Genomic DNA, 23783 nt, shown 5'->3' with positions numbered 1-23783 from the left:
GTTTAATAGTAATAAAGTGGTTATAAAAATAGTAACACAATTAGAGTAATAACAATTTGGACAAATTGAATTAGGACGATATGAGACAATAAATACAAAGAGTTGTGGACGTCTGGGTACCTTTTTCTGGGCAAAATAAGCCCAAAAAAGGCCCCACGTTAACAGAGGATTAACCCTTAAAAACAATAACCTGTTGCATATTCATACAGCTCATCCATGGTGCATAAATTCCATTCAAACACAGGATTCTGGCTGGGCAGTGTCAGCTCCTTCCTCTGGATCCTGACGGCATCTCCAGGGCTGAGTGAGGCAGGAAGAAGTTCATTTCTCCTGATGATGGAGCAATAAATTCTCTTTCTCTGAAAGATTCAGGTGTCCTGTGGCTGCTGTCTCACTGCCAGTCCTTTCTTTTAAAAAAAGTATCTGTAATTTAACATTTTGTTATAACCTAAAACTATATTTAACACAGTACTTAAGAGAATGAATACAGCATAACTCTCTAACACAACACATACAACATTCATTTGAATAGTTGCGAAAAGCAAGCAGAAAACGCGTTTCTCCCGTGATTAACGCTAATAATTACGCTAATGATTAGCGGCGGTGGTTTCCCGCAGGAAGGGGGCTCGCTGTGCAGCAGGGCCGGGAGGGTGCCCAGCACGGACACCTCCATCTAGCGGCCGTGGAGCCCCGGCGGGACACAGGGAATTGCACTGCGGGGAGCTGCCCCCACAAATCCGCCTGGCACACGGGCATGCGGCTGGCTGCAAGGGAATGAGACAGAATGAAACGAAAGGAAAGAAAATAGAATAAAATAAAATTAAATAAAATATAAAAGAGAATAAAATAAAGTGAAAAATAAAATGGAATTCAAAAATGAAATATAAAATAAAATTCAAAAATGAAATATAAAATAAAATTTTTAAATTAAATATAAAATAAAATTTAAAATGAAAAATAAAATAAAATAAAACAAAATATGAAATAAAAAATTAAAATAAAAAATTAAAATAAATAGAATAAAATAAATAGAATAAAATAAAATATAAAATATAAAATATAAAATAGAATAAAATGCAAAATAAAATTCAAATATGAAAAATAAAATAAAATAAAATATGAAATAAAAAATTAAAATAAAAAATTAAAAATAAATAGAATAAAATAAATAGAATAAAATAAAATATAAAATATAACATGTAAAATATAAAATATAAAATATAAAATGTAAAATACAAAACAGAAAATAGAAAATAGAAAACGTAAAATGTAAAATGTAAAATATAAAACGAAATACAGTAAATAGAATGAAACTAAATAGAATAAAATAAAAGTAAATAAATTATAAAATAAAATATAATATGAAATTAAATTAAAATATAATAAAATATAATGTCAAATAAAAATATGATGAAATAAAATTAAAATGAAGAAACCGAAATGGAATTAAATAGAATTAAATAAAATATTAAATAAAATAGAATAAAATAAAATGAAATATAAAATAGAATTAAAAATTAAATATAAAATAAAATTTTAAAATGAAATATAAAATAAAATATGAAATAAAAAATAAAATATAAAGTGAAATAAATAGAATAAAATAAAATAAATAGGATAAAATAAAAAATAAAATATAAAATACAAAATATAAAATATTAAATATTAAATATGAAATATGAAATATTAAATATAAAATGGAAAATAGAAAATAGAAAATAGAAAATAGAAAACGTAAAATGTAAAATGTAAAATATAAAACGAAATAAAGTAAAATAGAATGAAACTAAATAAAATAAAATAAAAGTAAATAAAATATAAAATCAAATATGATATGAAATTAAATTGAACAAAATACGATATAATATAATGTCAAATAAAAATATAATGAAATAAAATTAAAATAACGAAACCAAAATGGAATTAAATAGAATTAAATAAAATATGAAATAAAATAGAATAAAATGAAGTTAAATCAAATGGAATAGAATAAAAGGAAATACAATAAAAATAAAATATAAAATATAAAATATAATATAAAATGAAATTAAAGATAATATAATATAATATAATATAATATAATATAATATAATATAATATAATATAATATAATATAATATAATATAATATAATATTGCATATATTATATTATATTATATTATATTATATTATATTATATTATATTATATTATATTATATTATATTTTATATTATATTATATTATATTATATTATATTATATTATATTATATTATATTATATTATATTATATTATATTATATTATATTATATTATATCGTAACATAATGTAATATAATATACATAATGAAATAAAATGAAATTTTAAAAAATGAATAAAATAAAATATAATATTAGATCAAATTGAATGAAATGAAATGAAATAGAAAAAAGAAATTAAATAAAATAGAATAAAATAAAAGGAAATTAAATATGAAATTAAATTATAAAATAAAATAGAATAAAATATTGATTATCATTCAACGGAGAAAGAATGAACATCACAGAATTCTCGAGGTGAGAAGAAACCTTTAAACACCAAACCTTGTCCCCAAGGGCCACATGCAGACACGTCTGGGACACTCCCAGGGACAGGGACAGTGACCCCAAAGCTCCCCGTGCAGCTCATTGCAAACCTCACCACTCCTTCCATGGAATGTTTTCCTGAAATCCAACCTGAACCTCCAGCTTGTGCATTTTGCTTTAAAAAGTCACGAGATGTTTTCAGCCAACGCAGCTGCAAGTAGTGAATGTAAATGGTGAATTCCTTGAATGCTGTTGATAAAAACACCGGCAAATATTAAAATAGTGATCTATTCAAAAATAACTTTTAAAAAAAGAAAGAAAACAACAAAAAAAATAGAAAATCTGGTGAACATTTTCCACCTGAAATCTGCTGTTCCACAGAATTCAACAAATTCAGAAGCAAAGCCCAGCAGCAAGAAATTCCTGTCCCTGCAGCCTGAGTTGTTTCAAGATGAACAGTTTCCTTAGGAAGAGGTCTGGACCAGGTGTGAAGCCACTTTTAGCAGCTTTAGGAGGAAAAAAGCCACTCCTGAGATGTTTTCAGGGCTGGATGTGCTCAGCTGAGCACAAAGAATAGTGAGGAGAGGCTCCAGCTCAACCTGGAGCACCAGGAGAGTTCTGGTCACAGAGCAAGAACAAATGGCCCCAGTGATTAAACAGATTTCAGCAAGAAATTAAACATAACTTTAACATTTAGCATCAGAATAAACTGTTAAATGAGGCTGGGGATTTCCTTTAGGTCTGCTTTCTTTTGGAGGGCACCCGCTTTGCTCAAAGTGAGGTTAAATTAAAGGATTGGGATTTGGGGGACTTTATAAACTCCCTTTGAGTGTCTGGATTGTGCTGGGGACGCTCAGGCCTGTGGGTGTGGGACAGTCTTGGGGGGAACAACCCGTGTGAGAGAAATCAGCCCAGAGGGGCTGCTTGGCACAGGCAAAGCACCTCAAAAAGTGCTAATTTACCTCAGAAAGTAAAAGGGAGACTTTGCTGAAGAGGATTTTTAGTGCAATATCCCAGACTGGCAGGAAGGATGCGGCAAGCAGGGGCGGCCTGTGAGGGAGCCACTGCCTGGAAAGGTCAAAGTGCCCTTGGCAAAAGCAGGAGCTGTTCCAGGGCAGGGCAGGATCACACATCATGGAATGGTTTGGGCTGGGTGGGACCTTAAAATTCATCCCATCCATGGCAGGGACATCATCCTCTGTCCCCAGTGCCCAACCTGGCCTTGGGCACTGCCAGGGATCCAGGGGCACCCTGTGCCAGGGCCTGCCCACCCTCACAGGGAGGAAATTGTTCCTAATATCTGATCTAAACCTGTAATTTTTCAGCTTAAAGCCATTCCCTGTGTGCTGTCCCTGCATCCCCTGGCAATTGTCTCTCTCCAGCTTTCCTGGGGCTCCTCCAGGCCCTGCAAGGCCACCCTGAGCTCAGCCCAAAGCTTCTCCTGTGCAGGTGAACAATGCCAGCTGTGCCAGCCTTTCCTGCCAGCAGAGCTGCTCCATCCCTCTGCCCATCCTGGAGCCTCCTCTGGGCTCTGCAGCAGCTCCAGCTCCTCCCTGGCTGGGGCAGCTCTGCAGGTGGGAAATCACCTGTGGGGCACAATCCCAACCCCAACCCCAACTGCAATAATAAAAATTAAAATTAAATTTAATTTCATTAAATACTGGATTTAACTAAAGTTTCTTAAACAGCATTTTATTTCCATCTTTCTAATGAAAGATTAAAATAAAATGCTGTTTAACAAAACCAACACAGTGGAGTTGTTTTATGGCAGGCATCCGCCTCAAAAAAGCCACGTTTCGCAAGGGAAATGGAGTGGGCTGGAATAAAATAAAATATAAAATAAAATTCGGCTCCGGAATGAGGTGGGGAGGAGAAATAACAGGAGAGCTAAGAGCTTCCTTGGAGTTTGTTTTTATTTTTATTCTTTTATTTCTTCCAGAGCAATCAGTACCAGCCCCGGTTACTGATTTACAGCCGGGCTCGGTCACGGGTGCTGGGGCACAAACGGGTTTGTCAGGCAGAGCTGCTGAGGGAAAAATCAAATAAATGTGAGAACATTTCAGTAAAACCTCTGCCAGAGCTGCTGGGAGAAAGGGCAAGGGTGGGTCCTAATCCTGGGAAAAGGAAAAATCATGAAAGGGAAGGAAAGGAAAAGGGAAAGGAAAAGGAAAAGGAAAAGGGAAAGGAAAAGGAAAAGGAAAAGGAAAAGGAAAAGGAAAAGGAAAAGGAAAAGGAAAGGAAAAGGAAAAGGAAAAGGAAAAGGAAAAAGGAAAAGGAAAAGGAAAAGGAAAAGGAAAAGGAAAAGGAAATTTCAAGGAAAGGAAAGGAAATTTCAAGGAAATTTCAAGGAAAGGAAAGGAAATTTCAAGGAAAGGAAAGGAAATTTCAAAGAAAGGAAATTTCAAGGAAAATTCAAGGAAAGGAAAGGGAAAGGGAAAGGGAAAGGGAAGGAAAGGAAAGGAAAGGAAAGGAAAGGAAAGGAAAGGAAAGGAAAGGAAAGGAAAGGAAAGGAAAGGAAAGGAAAGGAAAGGAAAGGAAAGGAAAGGAAAGAAAGGGAAAGGAAAGGAAAGGAAAGGAAAGGAAAGGAAAGGAAGGAAAGGAAAGGAAAGGAAAGGAAAGGAAAGGAAAGGAAAGGAAAGGAAAGGAAAGGAAAGGAAAGGAAAGGGAAAAGGGAAAGGGAAAAGGGAAGAGGAAAAAAGAAAAAGAAAAAGAAAAAGAAAAAGAAAAAGAAAAAGAAAAAGAAAAAGAAAAAGAAAAAGAAAAAGAAAAAGAAAAAGAAAAAGAAAAGGAAAAGAGAAAAGGAGAAGAGGGAGAAACAAAAAGAGGAGAAAGGAAGGAAGGAAGGAAGGAAGGAAGGAAGGAAGGAAGGAAGGAAGGAAGGAAGGAAGGAAGGAAGGAAGGAAGGAAGGAAGGAAGGAAGGAAGGAAGGAAGGAAGGAAGGAAGGAAGGAAGGAAGGAAGGAAGGAAGGAAGGAAGGAAGGAAGGAAGGAAGGAAGGAAGGAAGGAAGAAGGAAGGAAGGAAGGAAGGAAGGAAGGAAGGAAGGAAGGAAGGAAGGAAGGAAGGAAGGAAGGAAGGAAGGAAGGACAAAGAAAGAAAAAGAAAATTAAAAAAGAAAAAAGAAAAAAGCAAAAGAAAGGGAGAAAGGAAAAGGAAAGGATTGTGGCATAACCTGCATGAAAATAAAATAAAATGGTCATTATGAATAAGAGAAATTCTCCTTGTACCTCTTGACTGCACATGTCACATTCTTCTACATCAGCAACTCGAATATTTACATTGCTGCTTTGAAATATTCCAGGTTTTATTCCCCACATCCATAATTATCACAAATTCCCTGGGGTGGGAAGAGCCCTTCAGGATGGTCCAGCCCTGCTGTCACCCCAGCATCACCCCTGAACCCCCAACAGTTCCTTTAAAATACGTATTAAACATAAAAATTCCCTGAGTTTTGCAAAGAAGAACTGGAATAAAAGCCAAGATCAATTGGCAGTAGTGCAGAATGGAGGGGGAAAATAAAAGCTGTGAAAGATGAAATTAAATTTAAAACAAGAATATTTTTAAAAAATCAAGTGAAGTGTGATTAGGGGTTATATTCCAAGAAACTATTTCAAGAAACAACAGGCACAGTAAATAGGAAACATTTGAAATCAAAGTTTGATGAAGTAGGAGTTAAAATAATGGAGTTCAAGACAATCTGGACACTTTATTTAAAATGAACAAAACCTCTGGGAGCTTCCAAAAGCCTGGAGTTATTTCCAGGCTCCCAGTAAAATGGCTCTAATTAAGGCTCGCTAACGAATTTTGCGGAGCACTGTGAGGAAAGCAGCGTTTATTGCCCGGAAACTCGAGTTTATTTAATTCATTCCGAGCCTGAAGGTGTCCGGGCACTGGGCTCGGGGCAGTTTTATTTGCAGATTTATTTGCAGTTTTATTTGCAGGTTTATTTGCAGTTTTATTTGCAGATTTATTTGCAGTTTTGTGTGCAGGTTTATTTGCAGTTTTATTTGCAGATTTATTTGCAGTTTTATTTGCAGATTTATTTGCAGTTTTGTTTGCAGATTTATTTGCAGATTTATTTGCAGTTTTATTTGCAGTTTTATTTGCAGATTTATTTTAGTTTTATTTGCAGATTTATTTTAAGGGCTGGTTTTCATTTGCCTGGAGCAGGCGAAATCCAGCTGAGGTCGGAGTCGTTTTCCACACTCACCTCCCCAATTCCAGGAGGAGGAAGAGGATGAAGAGGATGAAGAGGATGAAGAGGATGAAGAGGATGAAGAGGATGAAGAGGAGGCAATAATGAAATCCCAGCTCCTCGATGAGCCTGGCAAAGGCTCTCAGCGTTAAACACCTGAGCGATCCCCCGAGCAAGGAGGGGTTTGGAACTGGGGTCCCTCCCTAAGGCAGGAATCCAGGAATCCAGGAATTCAGGAATTCGGGAATTCAGGAATTCAGTAATTCAGGAATCCAGGAATTCAGGAATCCAGGAATCCAGGAATCCAGGAATCCAGGAATCCAGGAATTCGGGAATCCAGGAATTCAGGAATCCAGGAATCCAGGAATTCGGGAATCCAGGAATTCAGGAATCCAGGAATGCAGGAATTCATGAATCCAGGAATCCAGGAATTCAGGAATTCAGTAATTCAGGAATCCAGGAATCCAGGAATCCATGAATCCAGGAATTCAGGAATCCAGGAATTCGGGAATTCAGGAATTCGGAAATCCAGGAATCCAGGAATTCAGGAATCCAGGAATTCAGGAATTCGGGAATCCAGGAATCCAGGAATCCAGGAATCCAGGGATTCAGGAATCCAGGAATCCAGGAATTCAGGAATCCAGGAATCCAGGAATCCAGGGATTCAGGAATCCAGGAATTCAGTAATTCAGGAATTCAGGAATCCAGGAATTTGGGAATCCAGGAATTCAGGAATTCAGGAATCCAGGAATCCAGGAATCCAGGAATCCAGGAATCCAGGAATCCAGGGATTCAGGAATCCAGGAAGAGCCTCTGGAAGCGATGGGAGCAGGGAATTCAGAGCTCGGCAGGGATTTCCCGAGCAGAATCAGAAGCCTGGAGTTGTCCAAAAGGAGCCAACACGAGGTTCCAGGGCAATCACCAGGACTTTGCTGCTTTTCAAATTCCGAATTTAATCCTAAACCACGATTTGATTGAATTAGACTTAAAAAAAACAATATATAGTGTCTGGTTTTTACCTTGGCTTCATTATTCTATTTTTTAATTGTGCTGCTTAACCAAAAGAAAAGGAAAATCGAAGCTTCTTTTGGACAATGAGCAGAAAAGGAAAATCAAAGATTCTTTTGGACAATGAGCAGAAAAGGAAAATCGAAGATTCTTTTGGACAATGAGCAGGTTTAAAGTACTTGAACATAATGAAAGTGACTGAGTTTGATTTCTTTGCAAGCTTTGTTGCTGTTTTTCAACATATTCCAGAATGATTTTTTTTCAGAATGTAACTCCGGGCTGCTCCTGTGGGAGCCGGGAATTCAGGAATTGAGTAGAACCAGAAGGAAGAGCGGGGCTCGGCATGAAGGAGCATCTCCTCCTTTTCTCTCTGCTTGTTCATCCTTATTTTTGGGGAGATTTTTGGGGGGTTTCTGTGCTGCCCAGTGCAGCACCCGGGATTCCCCTGTGCCCTGAACGTTCCTGCCTTTGTCCCGGAGCAGCTGCGGAGGGCCGGGAATTGGGCAGGGATTGGCCCGGATCGGCTCGGCACAGATGGCAGCCCCGCAACCCGCCGGGATTTCCACCAGGACATCCCTCCTCCTCCTCCTCCTCCTCCTCCTCCTCTGCTCTGAACCCTCCCAGCCACGAGATACCGGAATTTCACACCAGGAAAATCAAGGAACCCGGGGCAAACGGAACGAACATCCATGTATTCTGAAAGCAGGAAAGAATTCTAGTCCTCCCATAGAATTCTTTCACTTGCAACTTTGTCTTTCCCACAGTTTAAATAGCATTTAAAATAGGATATAGAACTGGCTTATACACAAATAAAGGGGTCTGGGGTTATTTTTTCCATCTCAAAGTGTATTAATATTCGGTATTAGTATATAAGTATTGATAATACAGTATTCATATTCTTATATAGATAATTTTTTATGCCACAAGTGCTTCTTGTCTCCAGCCAGGCAGTTTGTACCTGTCTGTGTTTACCCTGACAAATCCCTCCCTCCATCCCAAGCTGGGGACACCCAATTTAATTCCCCCCCTTCTTCTGGAGCCTCGACTTCCCTCTAATTCCCAGTGCAAAAAATCCGAAGCAAAAGGAGTTGGTTTTTTGGTTTTTTTTTTTTTTTTTTTTTTCCCCTTATCTCTGGCTGTAAAAAAATATTACAGCTTCGGTCTGCAGTGGGGAAGAAAAAGGAGTTCCAATAATCCGAGCGAGTCCAGCCTAATTAAAACCCCCCAGGGATAAAAGTTGTCCCCACCAGACTGCGAGGGGATCTTCGGCTGTGGCTAAAGCCTGACATCTGTGAGCATCAATTAATTAATTAATTAATGCCTCCACTCATCCTTTAATAAAGAAGTGTGCGCTAATCCTCCCCGAAGCCGAGCTCCGAAAATCACATTTATTAGCCAAGGGCTGTTTTAGGAACAGATGGGGTGTAAAGAGCTTGACGGAACGGGGGGAGGAGCGCGGAGAGCGAGAGATTAATTAATTAATTAATTAATTGTTAAGTAATTGAGGGATGAGTGAGGGGAGCAAGAAATGCAAAGCTCCGGGGTGCCCCTGGGTTTAACATTTCTGTATTCCCAAAATTCCTTCGGGAAACCCAGAGGTGACAAGGGACCTCTTCACCTGTCCCCGGCTCTGTCTGTCCCTGCTTCCCGCCCTGTCCCGGTGCCCTCACAAGCTCAGTTCAGCAAAATGACAAAAATCGAGAGAGGGAGAGCTCAGAGCGATCCCTAACAAATGATTCCTGCCATTCGCGACGGCATCAAACACACAAGTTTGTGTCCCACCAGGAGAATCAGCGGCTGCCCGGGGAGCTGTTAGTCCTCAGCTCTGTCTTTGTAAGGCTCCCGAGAGTGTTTAACCAGTTAATCTTTTGTTGGGCTTAAACCCCGCGCCGATGTTCGCGGCAGGCACGGCTTAGCGCAGAAAGGGATTTCTGTTGGTTTTTGGTCTGGTTATCACTGAAAGGGTTTGGGCTTTGTTGGCCTTGAAATCCTCACCTTGTGAGAACTGAAGGCAGGGAACGGGTAAATAAAGGAAAATAGGATCGTGTGTTAATGGATAAGCTGTGCAGGGAACAGGGCACAGGCAGCTCTGCTGGGCTCCACCTGATCGGCAGGACACAAATGCTGGGTCACACTGGGAACCTGAGCCAAACCTGGCACAAACCCAAAGGAGCCGTGTGAGAACCCAAAACATTCAGTCACCCAAAGGATCTGTGCCAGAACCCAAAACATTCAATCACCCAAAGGAGCTGTGCCAGAACCCAAAACATTCAATCACCCAAAGGAGCTGTGCCAGAACCCAAAACATTCAATCACCCAAAGGAGCCGTGTGAGAACCCAAAACATTCAATCACCCAAAGGAGATGTGCAAGAACCCAAAACATTCAATCACCCAAAGGAGCTGTGCCAGAACCCGAAACATTCAATCACCCAAAGGAGCTGTGCCAGAACCCAAAACATCCAATCACCCAAAGGAGCCGTGTGAGAACCCAAAACATTCAATCACCCAAAGGAGCCATGTGAGAACCCAAAACATTCAATCACCCAAAGGAGCTGTGCCAGAACCCAAAACATTCAATCACCCAAAGGAGATGTGCCAGAACCCAAAACATTCAATCACCCAAAGGAGCTGTGCCAGAACCCAAAACATCCAATCACCCAAAGGAGACGTGTGAGAACCCAAAACATTCAATCACCCAAAGGAGCTGTGCGAGAGCCCGAAACATTCAATCACCCAAAGGAGCCGTGCCAGAACCCAAAACATTCAATCACCCAAAGGAGCTGTGCCAGAACCCAAAACATTTGATCACCCAAAGGAGCTGTGCCAGAACCCAAAACATTCAATCACCCAAAGGAGCCGTGTGAGAACCCAAAACATTCAATCACCCAAAGGAGCTGTGCCAGAACCCAAAATATTCAATCACCCAAAGGAGCTGTGCAAGAGCCCAAAACATTCAATCACCCAAAGGAGCCGTGCCAGAAGCCAAAACATTCAATCACCCGAAGGAGCTGTGTGAGAACCCAAAACATTCAATCACCCAAAGGAGCTGTGCAAGAGCCCAAAATATTGACAAACTCAAAGGAGCTGTGTGAGAACCCAAAACATTCAATCACCCAAAGGAGATGTGCCAGAACCCAAAACATTCAATCACCCAAAGGAGCTGTGCCAGAACCCAAAACATTCAATCACCCAAAGGAGCTGTGTGAGAACCCAAAATGTTCAATCACTCAAAGGAGCTGTGTAAGAACTCAAAATATTGATGGACCCAAAGGAGCTGTGTGAGAACCCAAAATATTCAATATTGGGATATTGGGAATGAGGAATTGTTCCCTGCAGGGTGGGCAGGGGCTGGGATGGAATTCCATCCCTGGATCCCTGGCAGTGCCCGAGGCCAGCCTGGACACTGGGACAGTGGGATCATCATTAAAGATGATGGCAGGGATGATCTTTAATGTCCCCTCTGACCCAAACCCTTCTGGAACTCTCTGACATGACCAGCCTTCAGGCCAAGGTTAAGAGCCCTTCAGGTGAGGATGAATAAACCAGTATTGCCTCTCCAGAAGTTACCGAGTTGTGTCATTCTACTGCTATCAAACCCCGTAAGAGATCGGGGAGATAATTGCCTCAGGATTGTCTCACCTGCAATACCTTCATTGGCAGGTGCTGAGTTCCTGCTCCTAAATCCTCATGAGCCGTTGTTCCCAAATCTTCCAGGGATGAGCCTCTGTTCCTAAATCATCTTCCAGGGATGTTCCTTCTGAGTATACAGCTGCCTCCATTCTTCTGTCTCACTCGGCATGCACCTCCGGGCCAGCATCAAAGAGCTGCAGGATTGTTCACTGATTTGGCTGTCCGTGTTTTATCGGGGCAGAGTGTTTGACCTGCTGCAATGATTTATTCTGCAGGATTTCCCCGCTCCTGTCGGCTGCATCTCCCCCCTTCACACCCACTCCAAACCCCGGCTTCTATCCCTGCTTTGTTCCCTCTTAAATGTAAAAATATTTATATTTTATAATGGGGTTATATACTCAAATATAAAGAGTGTATATAGAAAAAAAAAAAATATATATATACACTATATATATATATATATATATACACTATATATATACACTATATATATATACATATATATAGTGTATATATATGTATATACATATATATATATATGTATATACATATATATACTATATATATATATATTTCATTGGATTCTGCTGTGAATCCAATATATATATATATACACTATATATATATATACACTATATATATATACATACACTATATATATACATACATACATATATATATATGTATATATGTATATGTATACATATATATATATACTATTTGTATGTACACAAAAGTATATATACAAATAAAAAACTGTTTAACTGTCTGGTTTTTTTTTAAATTAGGATACCTCACTCTGGTCAGCCAACTCTGCCTCCGCTGTTCTGTCAGCACCTCGAAAATCAGGATTCTTTTCCTCATCTGAAGATAAAGTTCTGACTTCTTTCTCAGCAGCTGATGGCTCTGCTCAGGACACGCCGTTTCCCACCCCATTTAAATGCAAGCTCGCAGAGGATCCTCGCACGTGAATGAAAATTCCTTAAAAGCATCGAATCCAGGTGTTTATTTCCTTACACAGAGCGTTGTGTTGTTCCCTTTTACAACTTTCGCGAGCTGATAAGGACACATGTCCCTTTTTAACAGCCTTTGGAGCAGCCCGAAGCGGCTCATCCGTGTTTTTACCCAGGCGTGCAGCCCGCGGGGGCTGTGCCGGGTCAGAGCATCAGCAGCGGTGTGGGTGTGCAGAGGCTCCTTCCTGCAGCTGGTTTGGGAAATGAGGCCGGCAGAGCCCCAGCCGCACCTGCCCGCAGGTGTGAGCCAGCCTGGGCACGGCGAGCAGCAAAGCAGGGCACGGACGGGGCGAGGGGTGCGAGGGCAGCCCCGAGCGGGTGCGGGCAACACACACAAGCACAGAGTGGAGATTTTGGGCCACTCTGCAAAGGCTCCGGTGCCGGCGGGCGGGGGTGGCAGCGCTCAGTGCGCCGCGGTCCCGCTGCACAGCGTGGCTGGGCACGGGTTGTGCCCGGAGCGGTGGGACAGGGCAGGGGCTGTGCCCGGAGCGGTGGGACAGGGCAGGGGCTGTGCCCAGGCAGGGGCAGGGGCTGTGCCCAGGCAGGGGCCGTGTCCGGAGCAGTGGGACGGGACGGGGCAGGAGCTGTGCCCAGGCAGGAGCTGTGCCCGGGCAGGGGCAGTGCCCGGAGCGGGGCAGGGGCCGTGCCCGGGCAGGGGCAGGGGCTGTGCCCAGGCAGAGGCTGTGCCCGGGCAGGGGCAGTGCCCGGAGCAGGGGCAGGCGGAGGGAGGAGCGCAGCCCCGGCCCCGCGGCGCAGGCACCGCCCCCGTTTCCCGGCCGTGCCCGGCGCTGCTCCGCGGCCGCTCCGCTGCTCCGGCTCGTCCCGCGCTCACGGCGGTCCCGGCATGGCGGAGAGCCCGGGGCGGCCCCCGGAGAGCAGCGATGTCCCGCGGGAGGGAGCTCGGCCCGGGCTGTGCCCCGAGGGGGCGGCCGAGCCCCCGGACGGGCCCGCGGAGCGGCCGCGGCTGAGCGCGGAGGGGGCGCCCGGGGACAGCGGCTCCCCCGAGGGCCCGGGGACAGCGAGCGGGGACAGCGCGGGGACAGCGAGCGGGGACAGCCCGGGGACAGCGAGCGGGGACAGCGCGGGGCACGAGGGGCGGCCGGGCGGGGAGCCGGGGGTGACGGACGGGCCCGAGGCGGGCAGGGCAGAGCCCGAGGGAGAGGCGGGGGCAGCGGCGGAGCCTGAAGGGGCAGCCTCGGGGGGAATGGAGCCCGAGGACGCGGCTGAGAGCCCGGCGGGGACGGCGCAGGAAGAGGCGGCCCCGGCAGCGACAGAGCCCGAGGACGGAGCCGCGGCCCCGGCAGGGACGGAGCCCGAGGGCGCAGGGGCTGCTCCGACGGGGACGGAGCCCGAGAAAGCGGCAGCGGCGGGGACGGAGCCTGAGGGAGAGGCGGTGGCACCGGCGGGGACGGAGCCCCAGGTGAGAGAGGCGGTGAGGGAGGAAGGCCCGGCGGAGAGAGAGCCCCAGGAGGCGGCCGCGACTGTCCCGGCAGAAGCAGAGCCTGAGGAGGCTGCGGCGACAGCCCCGGCAGGGACAGAGCCCGGGGAAGGAGAGGGGACAGCGCCATCGAGGGCAGAGCCCGGGGAAGGAGAGGGGACAGCGCCATCGAGGGCAGAGCCCGGAGGGGCGGTGGGACAGGCGGCCCCAGAGGGGACAGAGCCCGAGGACGCTGTGGCGACAGCCCCGTCCGGGACAGATCCCGAGGAAGCTCCGAGGGAGGCGGCCCCGACGGGGACAGTCGCTGAAGATGCGATGCAAGAGGCAGCCCCGACGGGGACAGAGCCCGAGGAGGCCGCGGGGACAGCTCCAGAGGGGACAGTCCCCGTGGATGCAGTGCAGGAGGCAGCCCCGGCTGATGTGACAATTCCCGAGGATGCGGTGCAGGAGGCAGCCCCGGCTGATGGGACAGTCCCCCAGGAGGCGCTGGGGACAGTCCCGAAGGATGAGCCGCAGGAAGCAGCTCAGGCAGGGACAGTTCCTGAGGAGGGGGCGGCCCCGCTGGGGACAGTCCCCAAGGGTGAGGGGCAGGAGGCAGCTCAGGCAGAGACAGTCTCTGAGGAGGGGCTGGGGACAGTCCCCGAGGATGCGGCGCAGGAGAGAGCTCCAGCAGGGACAGTGCCTAAGGATGAGGGGCAGGAAGAAGCCCCGGCAGGGACAGTCACCCAGGAGGCGTTGGGGACAATTCCCAAGGATGCGGTGCAGGAGGCAGCTCCAGCAGGGACAGTCCCCAAGGATGAAGAGCAGGAGGCAGCTCCGGGTGATGTGACAGTCCCCAAGGATGTAGTCCTGACAGGGACAGCCCCTGAAGATGCGGTGCAGGCGGCAGCCCCGGATGATGTGACAATTCCCAAGGATGCGGTGCAGGAGGCAGCTCCAGCAGGGACAATCCCCAAGGATGAAGCGCAGGAGGCAGCCCCAGATGATGTGACAGTCCCTGAGGAGGCAGCTCCGGGTGATGTGACAGTCCCCAAGGATGCTGTCTTGGGTGATGTGACAGTCCCTGAGGACACGGTCCCAGGTGATGTGACAGTCCCCGAAGATGCTGTCCCAGCAGGGACGGTCCCCGCGGATGCTGTCCCAGGTGATGTTACAGGCCCTGAGGACACTGTCCCAGGTGATATGACAGTCCCCAAGGATGCTGTTCCAGATGATGTGACAGTCCCCGAGGATGCAGCCCCAGATCATGTGACAGTCCCCGCGGATGCTGTCCCAGCAGGGACGGTCCCTGCGGATGATGTCCCAGGTGATGTGACAGTCCCCGAGGATGCAGCCCCAGATCATGTGACAGTCCCCGTGGATGCTGTCCCAGATGATGTGACAGTCCCAAAGAATGCTGTCCCAGATGATGTGACGGCCCCCGAGGATGCTGTCCCGGCTGATGTGACAGTCCCCGCGGATGCTATCCCGGCTGATGTGACAGTCCCCGCGGATGCTGTCCCGGGTGATGTGACAGTCCCCGAGGATGCTGTCCCAGCAGGGACGGTCCCCGCGGATGCTGTCCCAGCAGGGACGGTCCCCGAGGATGCTGTCCCAGGTGATGTGGCAGTCCCCGCGGATGCTATCCCGGGTGATGTGACAGTCCCCGAGGATGCAGCCCCAGCAGGGACGGTCCCCGAGGATGCTGTCCCGGGTCCTGTGACAGTCCCCGAGGATGCTGTCCCGGGTCCTGTGACAGTCCCCGAGGATGCAGCCCCAGCAGGGACGGTCCCCTCGGAGGGCAGCGCGGACGCTCCCCAGAGCCGCGGGGCCCTGCCCGGCTGTCCCCGGTCCCCGGGCGGCCCCGGTGCCGAGGCGGAGGCGGAGCGGGCACCGGCAGCCCCGGCGGGGAGCGGAGCCCCGGGCCCCGAGAGCGGCTGGGAGCGGAGCCTGAACGGGGAGCGGGAGCGGGAGCAGCTCCGGGAGGACGGGACGGGCTCGCCGGGCGCCCCGGAGGAGCAGGAGGAGGAGGAGGAGGAGGAGAAGCAGGACCACGACATCTCCCTCTTCGTCAAGGTAAGGCTGAGGGGCTGCCGGGGAATCTCCGCAGGGAATCTCCCCTTCCTGATAATGTTCCGAGAAGCATCAGCCTCGGGAAGAACCCTCTGGAAGAACAAACCACCCGAATTCCCTGGAGGCTTTCACCGGGCGCTCCCTGATTTCCATTAGCCATGGAACAATGGCATTTACTTCCTTTAGGTAACAATTCCCGCTATCCCAGGTGTTCCAAAGGGTCCTGTGGGGAGGAATTTGAGTGTGGCAGGCGCGGGGCCAGCCCGGCTAAGGTGATTTGGTCATTAACGCCCGATATAAACGTGTCTCTGCCTCCTCGTTCCTTCAGGAATCGCTGGCGTGAGGAGCTCCCCGCGGGTTTTCAGATCTCCAAAGCGCAGGGAGAGGGGCTCTCATCATAGGGGCTGGGAGGGAAGAACCTGGGAAATGTCGTTTCAAAAGCAATGCTGCGATTTTCTATTTTCTAACACGAATTATGGGCGACATTTAGAGAATTGTCCCAAATTTTGGCAAGGCTGAATTCACAGTCAGTACACTTGGAATTGCCCAGTTCGTGTTTGTTTGAAGGGAAGATTTGGGTTACAGGGAAATAGGGGAAGAAAAAAAAAAAGGAGGGGAAAACTAAAACAAATTTCTGATATTTTACTGAGTAGAGCTTTAGACCTTTCTATCCTGTGCCTGGAATCCCACCAAAATCCCTGGGATTTGGCATGGGAACAGCAGCCATCCACTGAGCCTTTATCAACGGGGATTTTTGGTGTGTTGGAAGCATCTGGAGGTGATTTCTTCCCTCTTCTCTGACCCCTCTGGACTAAAATGTGGAGCAGGGTGGGACAAACATAAAGCTAAGGAAATAAACCTGGGGAAGCAGAAGGCATTTGGGAACCTTCTCCTCCACAAACAATCCCATCTTGTCCCTCCTGAGCTGGCTGAGGCTGCTTCTGCCAGCCAGAATTCACAGTCAAAATTAAAATTAAAATTAAAATTAAAATTAAAATTAAAATTAAAATTAAAATTAAAACAATATTAATATTAAAATTAATATTAAAACGTGGTGCCTTCCACCTTATGGGAGGAAAACACAGCCAAAACAAGAGAGCAGCCTAGAGAACAAGAGCATTTGTTGTGACTCTGTGGTCCCCAAATATTAGGATTAAACGTGGGCTTTGAAAATATTTGTGAATTAATAAAGGCAGAAGGAGAAGGGAGGAGCATTTTTGTGATGGGCTTCATATTTAAGAATATATTTATATGGGCTTCATATTTAAGAATGCCTAGAAAACAATCCAGCTGCTTTTCTAATTATTTCTGTACTACAAATCTTGAGTATTTTACCTCACCTGGAGCTGGATTTTTGTAGTTGGGCTTGGATTAGTTTTCAGTCAGAGGCTGGCATGAGTTTCTCCAGGAAAAGGAAAAAAAATCCAGCTGGAGAGCTCAGTGTCTCCCCAGGCACCCAAATGGCCATGCCATGGTTTGATAGCGCAACAGATATACGGAGAAATATAAAAATAAACCCCAAAATGGGGGAAAATGCATAATAAAACAGCACAGGAACAGAGCTGCAATAATCCTGGCAGTTCCCCTGCTGGGGAAGATTCCCCCAGGCCAGGCCCACATTAAGATGCTGTGGCAGTGATAATGTTCTGAGAAGCATCAGCCTCAGGAGGAACCCCTGGAAGAACAGAACACCAGAATTCCCTGGAGGCTTTCACAGGGTGCTCCCTGATTTCCATTAGCTCATGGAACAATAGCATTTATTTCCTTTAGGTAACAATACCCTTTACTCCGGGTGTTCCAAAGGCAAATGTTCCCCAAGGTCACCCAGATATCCTTTCCTTGGGAGTTCAGTGTCCCTGGTGCCTTGTGCTCTCTGCTCCTCAAGGGCTTTTCCCCCTTCTGTAGCCAAAGCTCTTTATTGATCAGAAAACTTCTGTAAATGTCAGAATTTATTTCTTTTTTACCATTTGAATATACTTGAACTCTCACTCAAATTCACTCCATTGATTTTTAAGCAATACATCATTTATTCAAGACTTAGGAGCTTATTTCTAAATTGAAATTGCTATCTAATTATTTATGGATGGAAAAACTCAACAGAATCACAGCTGCAGATTTCAGAATTCCAAAGATGCTCGAGGATTTCTCTGTACCACAAACACTTGGCCAAACAGCCCAGCTGGAGCACAAGGCCTTGCTCATCTCCCTCAGTTTCAGGGTTAAATGGATTTTAGTCAAAGCTGGCCATGAGCACAAGGTGATAGATTTTATCCAAGGAAAAGCAGGGGGATTTATCCACTTTGGTTACATTCTTGGTCTCTACATCATTTCTCTCCATTCAGAGGATGATTTCATTCCCTTCAGAGACAGAATTTCCCTGAGATACCCTCGAGTGACTTTGCACAGAGCAGTGCAGAGTCACAGAAAGGGCTGGAAAATGGGAAAGGAAAAGCTTTGCTGGGAGTACAGGAATGGGAACAACTGCATCCCTGCCTGCAGGGTCTGTGCCCAGCAAGAATGGCAATGGGGGCTTCCTACAAAAAAAAAATCTTCTTTTCTCTGATGTGATGAATCTGGGCCTTAAATAGAACTTGCATTACGAAGCAGCAACTGAATTTTGAGTGCTGTAGGTGAGAATTCCATGTGCAGCAGGAGCTCAGCTCCCTGAACACCTGGATGTCCTTTCCGTGGAGTCTGGGCTGCGCCTGGTGCTTGGTGTAAACACTGCAATTGTCACCACTGGGGAGGTGCTGGTGCTGAAAATCTGGATTTTCCTCCTCACTCAGGGTGTAGCTGGGTGAGGTGAGTGTGGCACACAGCCAGGAGCTGTTGTGCTGTGTCCAAATGCAGGGGGGCAGCTCTTTATGGGCCTTTCTTGGTGCAGACTCACCACAGGAGCTCAGTATTTCAGTGATCTCAGTAAGGGAAATGAAAGATTTCTGTGTGCAGAATTTCCCTGCGCTGCTCCTCGGATACCCTTGAGTGATTTTACACTCCCTGTAACTTGTGTGGAGTCACAGAAAGAGCTGAAAAATGAGAAAGGAAAAGCTTTGCTGGGAGTACAGGAATGGGAACAGCTGCATCCCTGCCGGCAGGGTCTGTGCCCAGCTGGAATGGAAATGGGGGTTTTGTTCCCTCTTGTTCCACCAGCTCCACACCTGGGGGCTCTGCTCCCTTCTCCTCACTCCGTCTTTTTCTCCTTCCTGAGCTCCACTCCTTGGACCTCAAGGTGCCACTTTTAAAAAAAGTTAAATCTTTAAAAACCCTGACATTATTTTGTAAGTTGCTTCCCTCCACCATTCCTTTGGATATTTTCATTTGCATTTTAAGTGAGACTTCTGCTTTTTTTAACTGGGGAGTTCTGAAAGCTTTGAGCTGGGGACAAGGTAGGCATGAGGCACAGCTGGGACTCCATGGGCTGGGAGGGCTTTTCCTATTGTATTTGTGTTTCCTACTGTATTTCCTATTCCTATTGTATTTGGATTTCCCCCAGATGAAGGAAGGAGTGATGAATCTGACTCCATGTTCTCAGAAGGCTAATTTATTATTTTAAGATACTAGATTATATTAAAGAATTATATTGTAATATAATTATAAATATAATATAATACTATAATTAATAATATAATAATATAATTATTATAATATACTATTATAATATAATTATCGATTATTCTATTCTATTCTATTCTATTCTATTCTATTCTATTCTATTCTATTCTATTCTATTCTATTCTATTCTATTCAAGAATACAGAAAGGATATTCACACAATGCTAAAAAGATAATAATGAAAACTTGTGACTCTCTCCAGAGTCCTGACACAGCTTGACCCCAGTTGGCCAGTGAGTGAAAATAATTCACAGCAGAATCCAATGAAACAATCACCTGTGGGTAAACAATCTCCAAACACATTCCACATGAGCACAACACAGGAGAAGCAAATCAGATAAGAATTGTTTTCCTTTTTCTCTGAGATTTCTCAGCTTCCCAGGAGAAAAATCCTGGGCGAAGGGATTTTTCCAGAAAATGTGAATGCCACTTTTTCAGCCTCAGGGATTTGGGGATTCTGTGAGAGTGATCCCAGAAGAAAGATGCCCAGCCCTGAGCCCTGTGGGGCTGCCCAGCAGGAGCAGCAGAGCCCCAGAGCTGCTGCTCAGGCCTGGCTGTGCTGATTTGGGCTCTGTGGCTGCACAAAATCTCCAGAGCGGCGTTTCTCCCAAGCCTGAGCAGGAAGTTGGCTCCTTTCCTGTGGGTATTTGCCCTCTCACAGCTCCCTTTGAATGTTTTTTGTTTTTTGTTTCAGCTGGAACATGGCAATTCCAGGTTCCCTAAAGCAGCTTAGAGGAGCTGGCATTACAAATTCCATTCATAACTCCCGGGGTTGTTGCTGGGGGCTCCATGAGCAGCAGCTTCTCTGTGGGTGGGAGTGAGGTGGGCTGCAAGGTCCCTCCCAAACCTTTCCGTGGTTCTGTGATTCCAGGAGGGGCTGAGGGAGCTGGGAAGGGGCTCAGCCTGGAGAAAAGGAGGCTCAGGGGAGACCTACAATTCCCTGACAGAAGAGGCTGTGAGGTGGGGTTGGGCTCTGCTGCTGTGTCCCAAGAGGAAATAAATTGTCATAAATTGCACCAGGGGAGGCACAGGTTGGAGATTAGAAACAATTTTTCCTTCTGGAAGTGGTCACGCCTTGGGCTGAGGTGCCCAGGGAGGTTTGGAGTCCCTGGAATTGTCCCAGAGCAGTCTGGATGTGGCCTTGGGGACAGGGATTGGGGTGATGCTGGTGGCACTGGGTGATCCTGAAGGGCTCTTCCCACTTGGTAATTCTGGGATTTAGACAACTGACAGACCAACATCCTTTCCAGGTTGACATAAACCAACAGACGGAAATCAGTGATCAGAAATACAAAGTTGCATCTAAGTTATTTTTGTATGATTTAGTCAGAGCCACTGACTGGTTTGGGTTGGAAAGGGCCTCAAAGCCCACCCAGTGCCACCCCTGCCATGGCAGGGACACCTTCCACTATTCCAGATCGTTCCAAGCCCTGTCCAACCTGGCCCTGGACACTGCCAGGGATCAGGGAACTACAACCCCTTTGGGAAAACATTTCCTGGAGTCATCCTTTGCCTGGAAGTGTTAAATAATCTCTGTGGAAGTGTTAAATAATCTCTATGTTCCCCCAGGACTGTTCAGGCCTCAGGCCCCTGCTCATCCCCAGGGCCCATCTCTGTGGTTTGAAGGTTGGTTTTAGCCCAAAAAAAAAAAAAAAAAAAAAAAAAAAACTGAAGGAAAGTCAAGGTCTTCAAAGGCTCCTGGCCCTATTCCTATTTTTACTTCCTCCCTGCAGTAAAGCCCACACCATGTGTTGTGCTTTAAGCACAGGCTTAGGGTCACGTGCAGCGTAAGCCCCTCACTAAGCAGGGAGCCCCCTCCTGATCCAGGCCCAGGACTCAGCCTGGATTTGGGGCTGCCTGGAACCAGCAGAGTCTCCTGACACATCAGCCGGTGCCAAATTCCACCCCTGGGGCCTCTGCTCCTGAATTTTGTCTTTGCACAACTGCTCTTTATGTGAGCAGCACAGAGCGGGCCAAGGGTGCAAGTTCTGCTTGGTGCCCTCAGGCCCTGCTGGGTTGAAATTCCACCTCAGCCCCCTCGGCTCCTGCTGAATTTCCCTTGTCTGAAATTGCACTTCAGCCCCCAAATCCTGTGGGAGAGCCCCAGCCTTGCTCAGGAGCCTCCCCGGGGTGTCCCTCTGCCTGTGGGACATGGCTCAGAGGTGGTCATGGTGGGACTGGGTGAGCTGGAAGGGTTCTTCCAAATGTCACCGTTTTGGGATGAGGGGATCATCCTGCAGCTCTGCCAGGGAGTTCTCACTCTGCCAAAAAATATTCAATTTTTCTGAGGCTTGATTGATTGTCACAGACATATACTTTTATGAAAAATCCTTTTGCCAGGATCTTTTCTCCTGAGAAGCTGAGAGGCCTCAGGAACAAAATGTAAACATTGATTATCTGCTGCTGTGGAATGCAACAGGTGATTGGCCTCATATGGATGTTTTTAATTAATGGCCAATCACAGTCAGCTGGCTCAGACTTTCTGGTCAGTCACAAGATTTTATTATCATTCTTTTCTATTCCCTTCAAGCCTTCTGATGAAATCCTTTCTTCAATTATTTTAGTATAGTTATAATATATAATTTTCTTTTACTATAATATATATAATAAAATAATAAATCAGCCTTCTGAGACATGGAGTCAAGACTCTCATCTCTTCCCTCATCCTGAGATCCACAAACACCACCACATATTGATGTTTTCTGTGGAGGAATAACAAAGCAGTCTAGAGAACTCCTGGCATCCACAAATATAAAACATCAGAGTGTGGGGAGTGATGTTCTGGAAAGAGATTTGACCAATTACTTGCAAAATATAACTGTACTAAAATCAAATTATTTAAAACATCAGGGGAACTTTGGAAAGGGCATTCTTTAAATAAAAATCTCCTTGCTGAGATGATCCAATGTCCCCCTGTGCTGAGGCCCTGTGTGCATTTCCATTTGCAATCTGATTATTTCCTGATCAAAACTCAGCTCAAGGGATTCTGTTCAGCTGCTCTCAGTGGCAGCACTGTCTCAGCACTGAAAGTTTTAATTCTTTCCTAAAAATACCGATTTTCTCCCAGAAACAGCTTCCACAGCCTGGCACTGCTGGTGGAGGCACAAGGACAAAAGTGGAATTTCCCTTTTTGCTCCATTTCTCTCCACATTTGAGCACATGTAAAAATATTGCAAATATTCAGAAGTGGAGTTGTCAGAGACCAGAGCCAAGAATGGGACCAGCAGAATGGGAGCAGTGGAAGTGGAGCCTTCCCTGAGTTATTCAAATGGGGCAGTTATAAATGAGTTAAACATTGACTCAGATTGCAGAGAAATTCCCATTTTGTCTTGGTGAATCATTGACATTTCCCTGCTGGCTGCTGTGGAAATGATCTTTAACATTTTCTGTATTTTATAACTACAGAAAAATCAGTTTTTTCATAATGGAGTAGATGAAACTCAAAACAGGCTCCAAATATACCCAAAATTATTCAACATTTTCATAGGAATTGGAAGTTACACTGGGAATGGAAATTCAATTTTATTCCATTTTTACATGTTCTTGGAGGGCACCTTCCCACTGCAGCTGACAGGATTTATTTCATTCTTTCTGTGTGGACCAAAACATCACAAATTATTTGAGGTGAAAAAACCTCCCACACTCTTCCAATATTTCACTTTTACCTCTTGATTTAAATTAGGAATATCATTGGCAAAGTATTTTCTACCCAAAGCTGCACAAAGGACCTTCTTTATCTTCAGTATTTCTTAGAATTCTTTAAGTATTCTTACTATTCTTTAGTATTTCTCATTTATTTATTGGTTTCCAGCACAAATCATAGGTATTTTAAACATATAATTTATATTTATTTTGTTTGTATGTATTGTATAGAATTTATATGTATTAATTTCTATCACATAAATTAGTTAATTTATTATTAATAATAAATTAATATATTATTATTGATTTTAACTTATTTTATAATTTATTAGAACACATATACTATTTATCTGCATTATTACATTACATATAGTTTATTACATATATTACAAATAATTTATAATTTCAGTTTTAATGAATTTATTACATATCATTTCTTACAATGAATTTATACACAAATAAAAATTATATGCATATCAATTCAGAAATATAATTTATAATTTTATATATAATATATATAATTATGTATAATTTATAGTTTACATACTATTTAGTATTTCTATTTATGGTTTACATACTATTTAGTATTTGGTATTTACATACTATTAATTATGTATTTATTATATGTATAATTATTATATTACATAGCATG

At 44.9% G+C, this 23783-nt stretch overlaps 1 protein-coding gene across 1 annotated transcript in view; it reads left to right on the top strand.

Moving 5' to 3' along the window:
• The first annotated feature begins 13232 nt into the window (after positions 1-13232).
• Positions 13233-23783, top strand: part of CLIC6 (chloride intracellular channel 6) — a 32014-nt gene continuing 21463 nt past the window's right edge. The window contains exons 1-2 of the mRNA XM_058045597.1: positions 13233-13395; positions 13456-15881. Of these exons, the coding sequence (XP_057901580.1) occupies positions 13233-13395; positions 13456-15881 (2589 nt within the window). The remainder of the gene's footprint in view (positions 13396-13455; positions 15882-23783) is intronic.

This window comes from Melospiza georgiana, chromosome 2 (assembly GCF_028018845.1).
Source record: "Melospiza georgiana isolate bMelGeo1 chromosome 2, bMelGeo1.pri, whole genome shotgun sequence".
NCBI lineage: Eukaryota > Metazoa > Chordata > Aves > Passeriformes > Passerellidae > Melospiza > Melospiza georgiana.
The sequence above is the reverse complement of the archived record's forward strand: the minus strand, read 5'-3'. Positions and strand labels throughout refer to the sequence as shown.